This window comes from Brachypodium distachyon, chromosome 3, assembly GCF_000005505.3.
Source record: "Brachypodium distachyon strain Bd21 chromosome 3, Brachypodium_distachyon_v3.0, whole genome shotgun sequence".
NCBI lineage: Eukaryota > Viridiplantae > Streptophyta > Magnoliopsida > Poales > Poaceae > Brachypodium > Brachypodium distachyon.
Genome location: NC_016133.3, coordinates 52,789,142 through 52,799,886, shown reverse-complemented (window position 1 = coordinate 52,799,886; position 10,745 = coordinate 52,789,142). Strand labels below are relative to the sequence as shown.

The 10,745-nt window shown below is 45.1% G+C and overlaps 1 protein-coding gene and 1 non-coding gene across 2 annotated transcripts; one reads left to right on the top strand and one right to left on the bottom strand.

The window, feature by feature from the left end:
* Positions 1-2,542: 2,542 nt before the first annotated feature.
* On the top strand, positions 2,543-2,614 carry TRNAM-CAU. Its single transcript has one exon. It is a non-coding gene; the product is annotated as a tRNA-Met (tRNA).
* A 609-nt stretch (positions 2,615-3,223) lies between these two features.
* On the bottom strand, positions 3,224-6,857 carry LOC100828196 (probable dolichyl pyrophosphate Glc1Man9GlcNAc2 alpha-1,3-glucosyltransferase). The gene is made up of 4 exons (XM_003570077.4): positions 6,035-6,857; positions 4,572-4,778; positions 4,236-4,473; positions 3,224-3,961 (listed from the first exon to the last, which is right to left on the bottom strand). Exons 1-4 carry the CDS (start codon positions 6,764-6,766, stop codon positions 3,594-3,596), a joined length of 1,545 nt encoding a protein of 514 aa, XP_003570125.1. The 5' UTR covers positions 6,767-6,857; the 3' UTR covers positions 3,224-3,593.
* Between the last annotated feature and the right edge of the window lie 3,888 nt (positions 6,858-10,745).

Sequence of the window (10,745 nt, the reverse complement as noted above, 5' to 3'; positions counted from 1 at the left end):
ATATATGTTGCCATAGACTTGTATTAACTCTGACAATTTCTCGCAAAAGAAGTTAACTCTGATTTTACGGCATGTGTACTTAATTAATTTAGTATCATCTTTAGGCGTAGGTTGAGTCGGCGGTCTAGGTCTACAGAAAAATATCTTATACTAATACAGAGGTGATGCGTGCCTCAGGATTTGTAATTTTGTGCATTGTCCTTTGTGCAGAAAATTCAATCGATTAGTTTGTGACACAATCTTCGGTAATGGGGTTGGGGCCGGGTGGATAAGCTAACTAGCTAGTCACGTAAGTTACGGTGCTAGGGATGCCTTGAGACACACTACATCCTTGTTCTTTGTCCTTCCATGCAACTCCCTGGAGACTAGCAAAAGCAAAGCGGTAAAACCCATCACATCTCATCACGGCTGAACGATGTCTCAGGCATGTGAGAACAAACAAAAGTAGGCTAACGCATGTTGCTCTAGATTAATCCATGGGGCAATGGAACCGGGAGGAGTTCAGGAGTTTTGTAATTGCAAGCTTATAGTCCGTCTCCTATAGGGATTATATTATGGGCTCCCATGTTGCCTGCAAGCTGCCTAGGGATTGAGAGTACAGGCGATATGAAACATCTTCGTCTGTTGCATGATCGAGAGTAGCGAATTGTTTATCGGTGCTACTAACGGTCAAAATTGTTGCTATCGATGATGCTACGTACGTACAAGCAAATTTGGGAAGGCAGATTAATTAGGCTCTTTACTGTAGGACCTGTTCTCCCTGGTGACTTTTTATGTGCAAGTCTGCAACAACCGGTGTGAGGTATAAACAGTAAGTACTAAACCACCGTATCTCACACCAAAAGTGGACTTTTCCAAATCTACACGAGGCATGCCTGAAGAACTATCGTCGTTCAGTTGTTCCACACATTCTGCACCTGATATAGCAAAAAATGCAAAAGAAAGCACTAGCAAAAGCTATCCTAACTGGCCGCAGAATGCCAGGTGAATTCTTGAGCGGTGGATACCATATAGGCTGTGCCCTTTCGGAGGTCCAGCTCCTCCTTGGATTCCTATTGCTATCGAGAAGGATGCAGGAAAGGGAGCAATTTGGTGCTGAATTTGAGCTCGGATCTCCTGATTCCTGACTTCCTTCCATGCTTCATGATTCATGAGATCCTTGTTCCCGGAATCCACCCCTCCTCTCATGCACGCGTCTCATTCGCTAGATACCTCATCCCTGATGACATGCCATGATGAACGTGAGGGGCAAGTTGCCGGCCGGCCTTTGTTTGCTCTGCCAACTTTTGATTTCCCTATCTCCTCAAGCCCCCGCTATGGTGTCATGATGAGAATTGTCAAGAAAAAGGACCAAACGCTTCAACAGTCCGTATGATACTACAGACGCGAAAGACTGCTGCTGCTACTTGCTAGCTCGATCTGCTCTTGCCTTTTTCTCTTTGGATCTGTACCATCCAATAAGGCGAAAAAGGTGGTCTGATACAGAAGCTGGAGCTTTTTTTCCCATAGTTTTACCCTGAATGCTCCACCGTACCTTGCTTCCTTGTAGCTTACCCTGCAAAATCGCAGTCAAATTTCGCAACATTGATCCGAACGTGTTTACGTTGCACCGTCCTGAAAAAAGATAATAAGTTTAGACACGGTGTTCAGTATAATCCAAAAGTGCTAATCTGAATCAAATCTTGACTACTGACCTGGTATCTTATCCTAACCTGACATGACAACAGCTTCATGGAAGGTGATTTGCTGACGTGCAGCCGGCCAGCGCCGAGTAGTCAATTACTTGATGCAACTCCAGAGAGTAACACGTACCAGCATATATACATAGGCAAAATAAATAGAGATAACACGTGCTATGACCATTTCGACATTAAAACAAAATTGGTAAGGTCGTAGTCGAAAAATCTGCATCTGAGTTTACTACTGATGGTGCTGGTTCCTTGGAAGGGGAGGGTAGGTACAAATCCAGGTGATGTCTCATGCGACCAAATTCCCCATGACATCTATCAATGCTGAGATGCTGCCACACATCAGAACGAGCTTTCATACGTTTGGACCCGTATGGAGAATCCGTGGCCGTGGTTGACTAGACTCTGGTTTATTCCGAGTAGCTGGTCCATGCAAGTTATATATGGATTGCAGGTGAAAGACTGAAAGGGAAAAGAGTCGAGACTTGTGTGCACAGCTTTTGTTGTTCACCAAGAACATGCCCATCCTAATCCGATCGAAAGGGCAAAGCGCAAATTGAGTCCTTTTTCATTCTTTAACAACTGGAAAGCAGAGGATGTTAGAAGTAGCAGTAAACATACCAACATATGTGATCGGCGTTACGCAAGGTTGGGGAAAAGGAGTCGGCGTTTCACTTTGACTTTCCTTTCTCTTTTTCTTTTGTGCCGCCGACAGCAAGCTTGATCGAGGCTTATATGAGAATGCTGTCGGATACTTGGAAGTAGAACTGATCCATGTTGAACTGAGCGGGAGGCAGAGTATCCACGGTATTAGTACTGTCCAAATAAATAAATATCCCATGAATGATCACAAAATCAGAGTGGCGCAGCGGAAGCGTGGTGGGCCCATAACCCACAGGTCCCAGGATCGAAACCTGGCTCTGATAAAATAAATTTAGGGGTTTTTTAGTTGGTTGGGCTTCCGAACTCTGATGAACTCTGGTTGGATTTTTCTTTTTCAGTGTTCTTCCAAACTCTTTTATCAAATTCAGTTGGGCTTGTGTACTCATTTTTCCCTCGTTCGCCTGAGAGCATGACAGAACGCAGCTCGCAGGTAACTCTGGTCGCAAACCGCCAGACTTGAAACTGTGCAGCTTGTCACTCCAATGATGGTTTATGTTGATCCAAAAGTTCAGAAGTGTCTACGTTTTGATAATCTTTATAGGATATCACGGTTGGGAAAGTTGCACCTTGCACGCAATCCTTCCTAAATGAAATTGGATCGACTGATGTCAAGGTACAAGTAAATTACAACAGTACTACGTACTAAAGTTCCGACAGTTAATAAGGGACGGAAAGAGTATTACGCAAATGCTACTGTAGTGAAGGTGCTTCCAAACTAAGCTCTGCGTTCAACATTGATAAAAAGATTCATGTGCACTCATCGATTTGACAAAAAAGATTCATGTGCACTCATCGATTTGACAAGCCCCCCGCCTCCCCGGCCCAGGGCAGCAAGCAGATGTAGTTCTCCACTATTTTACAGTCAAGCCATATTGCGAATGCAAAATACAGATGTATAGTATATGATATGTTGTTCTGTACTGTAAAAGTGGAAAACAGCTTACCACACACTCAACACATCAGGTTATACAAACTGTCAGTCAAAAAACTCAACCCATGAAAAATGGGCAGATAGAAGCAGCTCCATTGTAAAAAGAAATAAAACAATTACTGTACAACATTACAAGAATACATCCCCAAAATTCCGCACCGCTGAAAAACTGAATGTATCAACCATATAAGAGTGCAGCTCGCAGTTTTGAAGTTCATTCCACGACACAGCCAAGTGGGGTGAGTTACCAAGATTGGTCTCAACCAGTAAAGGGCAAGAAAGAATGATCAGATTGATTACTGAAGATCATATTAAGTGTGTCTGACAATCCACAATAGTTGCCACATCCATGAGTACATCATTCCAACGCCACAGTAGACTGAAACCATCATGAGAGGTAGGAAAGGAAGCCTATCGCCAAATACATAGTTATGAAATACTTGAGACCATAATTCTATTGCAAACACTCCTGAAAGATACCACAAACTGATCCATCCAGTGAATTTTTGCTTCACTATGATTCCTGATGCATTTGCTTTCTTCTCTTCACGAGCAGAGTTTGCAGATAAATGGGATGAAAAACCTACCCACATGAGAGTACTGTAGGTCAACAGTAGCAGCACCTTTATCGGGTATTCTTGGTTCTCAAACAGCAATGGGAACAGAGAGTAGCATGATACTGCATATAAATTTGTTTGAACAAATGAACGTTAGTTACAGAAAACAAACAATAGGATCATCAGTGCATACGTCAATGCTTAAAACAAAACATGTGGCAATTGTTCAGAGGGCTCAAGGGCTTCCAAATGTGATGGCGCTGGCAGACTACACTTTGCCAAAGTTGTTGACATAGCATGAAACAAAGTGAAATCAACAAAAAAAATGCCAATGTTGCAACTGGAACTGAGAAGCCATTGAAATGTGAGGAAGAGTAAACTGTAGCAGAAACATACCTATTGACAACAAAAAATAATGTCTGACATCATCCAAGCTATCCATGGCAATTAGCGCAAGTGGTATAGTAAAATGAAGTGATGCCTTCTCATGTACATGCCATCCAAACATAAATCCACATGAACAAGCATATGACACCCATCTAATTATGTGTTTTGGTTGGGGGTTAGAGAACGCTTTCACAAGACAAGGAGTCATAGCAAGTATCACCAATAAAAATGTAGTTATTGGGGTGACCTGCAAACCATCAGATTCAAATAAAAAAAGCATATCAAATCATATATTCAATCATTCTTCCCTTGGGTAAAGATAAAAAAGGTAGTCGAGGAGAGAACCTTGGGAAGAACTGCAAAAGGAGATGAATCACCAACAAGCCCCCTAGTAAACGATGCTTCAGGTATCTCAATATTGAATCCTAGTCTTCTAAGAACATATGCAAGGATCTTGTCAAGTATTATATAAAATACCCAAAAGTTTGGGGCCCAGTAAGCATGGAATAGGCCTCGACCAAAAGGAAACAATCGGCTAAAGAGTTGTTGCATCTGCAAAATTACGAAAGCAACAAGAACCATGGTGTCAACTGAATCCATGAAAACATATTCGTAATGACTGCTTATGTGGCAAACGCTACAGAAAAGTATATACATGATGAAGTTTACTGTTAAATACTTCATGAAACCAAATTTAGAATAATATATACAGCAAATATCTGCAATAAATTTATATAGTCTAAGCCAACACAATGGCGTTTAAGAGTGTAGAGCTCTGAACATTAACACAAACATAAGAAGATTTTGAATTCTATTTATTTGACAGAATTGGATGAGTTGTGCATTTGGCACAAATCAATAATGCTAGCAAAAGTTAGGAAAAGTGATGGAGCATTGTCTTGACTATAGAGACATCATTTAGTTCAAAGATTGTTGGCAGACCACAACAAGAGTATCTTCGTTATACCGATCCGCAGCAACTAAAAGAACTTGAACCAAAGTTATGAGACATTTTCTCAGCCTTCAGCTGCTATCCCTTGTTTACAAAGGTTTGTACAAACAAGCACTAACACAAATGGCCAGAATTGTGACAAATTCATGACAAATTATTGATATGACTGTTCGCGTGAAAAAGGAATATGTTACACACAAACTTACCTTAGGGTGATTGCCTTCATGAAACTAAACTTAGCATATATAGAAATAAAAGTAGTTGTTGCACTAAACTCACGCTGTTGAACTTTAGGAAACATAATAGTGTTTAAGAGTGAAGAGATCGGAGTATATGCATGTGGTATGAATTGTAAATTCTAATTATTTGAGAAAATGGATAGACTATGTGTTCCATGTGCAGGACTGAAGCCAGCAAAATCTAGTAAAAGAGATGGATCGCAGTCTTGACTACAGAGATAACATTTAGTTCAGAGATTGTTCCTAGAACAAGATCAGAGCATCTTCCGTTACACACCATAGCTATTACCAAAATTGGAACAGAAGTTACGAGGCACTGGGACAGGCCTAATCGACTTATGTTCCATTCATAAATCATACAGTTCGGTTTGCGAACCAGCAACAACAATAAAGGCACTACTTGATCATAAACTTTGCTAATTTATACTGAATTCAACGGTAATGACAATGGTAAATGATTAGAATTGACTCCAGCATAGTTCTTGTTCTCACTTATTCTCGGTTCCTCCTAAGCTTGTTTTCCAACTTATATTAGAAACTGATGATTACAGATGACTAACTAATATCTAAACAACAGTGATCGTAAAAAACATCCAATTCCAAAATGGATTTCTCACCTGCCCATAGTACATGAAAGGCGCAAATGCCATGGCAAAAATAGCAACCACTCCAGCACCCATGAGAACCAACCTTCCCAGGCCCCTCACCACACCCCGGCCACAACAATAATGCCGGAACAAATACACGAAGTACACCGGTGCAGCCACAAGGAACAGGTGCTTCGAGCACAGTAGTGCAGCAAACGCAACTCCCCCGGCAAGATCCTTACCCTGTTCAAGGAAGTGCAGCGAAAGCAACAGCAGCCCCATCAGGAACCCGTTGTACTGGAAGTGAACGTGGTCCACGGCGAGCAAGGCCGGCGACCACAGGACGAGCACGAGAGCAAGGAACGGCCGCTGCCTCCGGCGAGCATCCACCGCCAGGAGGAGGACGGACGCGAGGAGGAGGAGGTCGGAGAAGGCGACGGTGAGGCGGAGGTAGAGAAGGTAGGGTGAGGAGTGCGGCGCGGCGGGCACGGGGAGGGAGACGAGGGAGGCGTCGACGAGGGGCGCCGCGAGAGACAGGAGGCGGGAGAAGTAGGCGAAGAAGGGCGGGTAGTCTAGCGTCCATTCTGAAGAGGCGTCGACGTACCACTGCCGGGCGGGGAGGGCGTGGGTGAGCGCGAGCCAGTAGCGGTGGACGTCGAAATCGGTTGAGCGGTAGGTGGGGACGAGCAGAAGCTTGACGCAGGTGGCGGCGGCGAAGGCCCACACCGTCGCCGTCGACGGCGAGGCGGCGGCGGCGGCCATGAGGGCGGCGGCTCGGTTGGGGATCTGGGGATCCGGAACGGCCCGCTGAAGCGTTGTGGGCTCGTTCCGGCCTTGATCTACGGTGTCTCTACGTCATCTTTGGTAATCATTTTTCGAGCCTGCGGCAACAAAGTCATCCAAATTTTCTCTACGAAGGCAAGGAGGAAAACATTAAAACTTACGTCCAACTAGGAGAGTGCCTTGCTACGGAATAATTTTTTTCGTGCGGGAGATCCGTTTCGTGTGGGGACTGAGGAGGATGAAAACTTGCACTCGTGTCGTGCGGGAGATCGAGAGGAGGGGGCTTGCGCTGAGAATGGACGAAGACGGACGGATTCAAGACCTGTGATATTAGGTGGCATATTAGAGATAATTTCGGCGACTCGTACCACCACCAACTCCAATTTAATATATTGGTATAGATTTTAACTTTTCAATTGGTTCAGTTCAGCAACCGTTCTGGCGTTCTCCCTTCTGTATTCTTCCCGTTACCCAATTTCCTCATACCCGTGACTTATCTCAAACTCCATGGCTCCCGTTGGCCGCTGGTTCCTCCTCAAGTGGCCGCCTCCTCCTCCTCCAGCGGACTCCGCCACCGCCACCTCCTTTCCCGCAGCTGCCGCCTCCTGCTGTGGCCCACAACGCCGCCGCCTTCTACAGTGGTCGCTGCCGCGGACTGCTGCTCTTCCCATGGACGTCGTCACCACCGCTGACTCCTCTTCGAGTAACGTTTGGTTTTGGAACGCATTGATATTTTTGGCAAGCTAGCTAGCAACGGCCTGCTCGTCGTGCTCGGGACGCGAGACCGGAGGAGGCGGATTGGGGCGTAACGGGAGGAGCATCGGAAGGAGGGCCGCAGGAGGGAGCACCACCGCAGTGGGAAGGGGTGGGATGGGGATGTCGCGATGTAGAGAAGTCGTCGGCGCTATGCCGCGGGGACCGGGAAGCTCGTCCGTGCCACCGCGTGGGGAGGGATCGATGGGCATGTCGCATTGCAGGAAACTGAGGAAAGTCGCCGGCGCCGTGTCGCGAGGAGCTCATCCGCGCCGCCGCGTGGGGAGGGATAAGCATGTCGCGTTGCAGGGAGCCAGAGACGCCGCTAGCGCTGTGCCACGGGGGGCTCGTCAGCGCGACTGGGAGAGACGCTGCCGCGGGGGGTGCCGCGGGCGGCTCGGATGCGGGAGGGCTTCTTTTTGCAGGGATTGACAATAGCTAAGCGAAACGTTTTTTTTCTCGTTCAGGGCATATCCCTCGTCATTATGATGAAAAAAACTACCGTGCATCCGTACCATCACTACCAACTCCAATTTAATATATTGGTATAAATAAGTCAAGTTAGTCCTAACTGTCAAAAAAGAGAGTCAAGTTAGTCCTTAAGCTAGACAAATGCATCGACACCTCTAATTTTACGTGAAACGATCCATCACAGACTTTATGAACGTAATGCCAGCTTTCATCGGATCGTATGACACGTTGGCCACCACCATGTCCTTAGGGTGTCTTTCTACTCGCCTCTATCGACTATCCTCTATCATGTCTGCCTATCGCCGCTATGTTTGGGATTGCAAGCTCATCCACTAGAAAGGCGAGGGAAGAAGAAGGGTTCATTGTTGCCTCGTTACAACATCCCACGATGGCATCACCTGCTTTCTTGTTGGGCTCGTACTGTTAATGTGGTGCTCGCGTTTCCGAGTATGAACCACCATGTGTCTTGTGTCCAGTACTCCAATCATACTTGGATCCTAGGCAAATAAACATTAGCATTTCCTGGATACCAAGTTGTTCCACGAAGTCCCTAATTTAAAGTGGCTATTCATGATAATGGATGGATCTATGCAGGGGCGGAGCGCCCAGTATGGCGAGGTACGGCCTCTGCCATACCTTGATCGATCTGGCCGTGGGTAGACAAGTCCTAGTATACATGCATGTGAGCCATCGCCATGGATACAAGCAGTGTCTGGATAGAAAGCTAGAAGATGCAGTGGTTAATCGAATCTCCTTTTTGTTTGTTATTGGTTTTTTAATAATATATTTGATAAATTTGTGGTGAACTTTTGTTTAGACTTTCACTTAGCAAGTAATTTTTTTTCATCTAGACATGTTTGCACACAAATTATATTTCTTGTCATGTTTATTAAATATTGTGCCATAGTGTGTCCGCCATACTATTACTTTACACCTTGTCACTTTCGTGTTATCAGTTTCGTCACATCAAAATTTTAGTTCGTCCTCCGCCACTGGATCTATGGTTGCGCAACGAATATCTCTATTCCGAATATCTATTTTAGTTGTCGATGAAAAGACCTTAGATTTTACGTTTTTAGAGCCGGGCAATCTTTTTCCCATGATCGGTCATTCATTGTCAACAATGGAGTGGGAGTGTTCTTCTTGGAGGAAAAGTGGTTGGACACATCCCCTAGGAAATAAATACTCATCATTAAATTGCATATTTTTTAATCGTCATGCAACTTTGTATGACGTCCTGGCCTCGGCTCCGCCTTATATTACGTTTTTGGAGCCTTTATTACCGGGCGGTAATGCATGAGAGCTATCACCTAATTTCGTAAGAAAAAGGTCACGACCATAACAATATCTGTTGAGCTGGGGAGTTCTAACTTCTTTTATAGGACGAGTGACCCTTGATAACAATAGCCATAGTATAACGCCTCCCTGGCATAAGTAGCTTACACCTGTATTTTATAATGCTAAACAAACGGATGGCATACCCAAAAATTAAAATGCACATTATTAATCCATTTAAACTAACCAAATAAACTTACATGTGGTAAGTTGTTAATAATGAGGTTGTAATTTCATATATCTCGGATTGTAACTTCTAAAGAAAAACAAGTGAAAAACATATCGTGATATCCATGTGGAATAATCTCGTTGAAATTAAGCTAATAATAATCATGAGTTGTAAATCATATATACACCTGAAATCAAGATATAAAATATTTTAAAGTTCGAGTTTTAAAGAATCTAGAAGTCATCATATTTTGTCTTTCATGCATACACGTGAATCAGCCGATCTCTTTGTGTCGTGGTGGTGTCATGGCAGATGTCATGGGATGGCTTATCTTGGTGCCGATGGACGAAGGAGGATCTGGAGGAGGGAGGACGTGAAGTGAAACACGCACGAATATACAAGCACACACAGATTTACCCAGGTTCAGAGCCCTCTTGCCGAAGTAAGATTCCTACTCCTGCTTTGTTGTATTAGTCGAGATAACGAGCTCTACAATGACGCTCGTTGAGCTGTATTCTTGAGGAAAAAGAAGAAGAAGGGGAAAACCCTAGATGCCTAAGTCTTAGATCCCTCTCCTGGGAGGGGTAGTGCTCTATTTATGGACTGCCCATGTCACACTGGCATGCAGACCGGAACCTAACGTTATCTTCTTTGGGTCCCGCCAGGCACGCGCCTTGGTTCCCTCCGGGTGGCGCCGCAGGGTACAAGGCAACTTTACTTTTCCCTGGCGCCCTGCAACAAGTACAGCAGTCATCTGTCGGCTTCCGTCAGAGATTCTCTTTCGGTGCTTCTCTGCGCAGCCGCCTGGCCCCGCAACGTAAGCAGCGACTGCTTTTCCGTGATAAAGATAACGCTGCTTTACTTTGCGCCACGCGGTGAGGATAAGACCGTTGAGACATCTCGGCGCTAGCCGAGATCAGAGTATTCGTCCTTATCCTGCAATCTTATAAGACGAGATAGTTGTGCCGGCATACACTTGGTATGCCGGCTTAGCAATAGTTTGACTTAACGATGCCGGCATACACGACTATGCCGACTTTGCCTTCGTCTTCTCGGCTAAAGCGTGTCGTCATGATCCTACCCGAGGTCATCCCCCCCGACACTAGTCCCCGAAGCTGTTGCGGTCCGGCAGGGAAGAATGTCGGACCACGACAGTTTCCCATAAACAAACCACCGAATCCTACCAGGGCTTAGCCGAAGAGGATGCCGAAACAGCCCCGAGTTCTCTTA

Excerpts from the sequence above, each read along its gene's own strand:
- LOC100828196 (XM_003570077.4), bottom strand. The coding sequence starts at position 6,766 with ATGGCCGCCGCCGCCGCCTCGCCGTCGACGGCGACGGTGTGGGCCTTC. Across the intron at positions 4,779-6,034 it reads CTTTCATGTACTATGGGCAG|ATGCAACAACTCTTTAGCCG; the intron begins GTGAGAAATCCA and ends GTAATTTTGCAG. Across the intron at positions 3,962-4,235 it reads TTATTTTTTGTTGTCAATAG|TATCATGCTACTCTCTGTTC; the intron begins GTATGTTTCTGC and ends ATTTATATGCAG.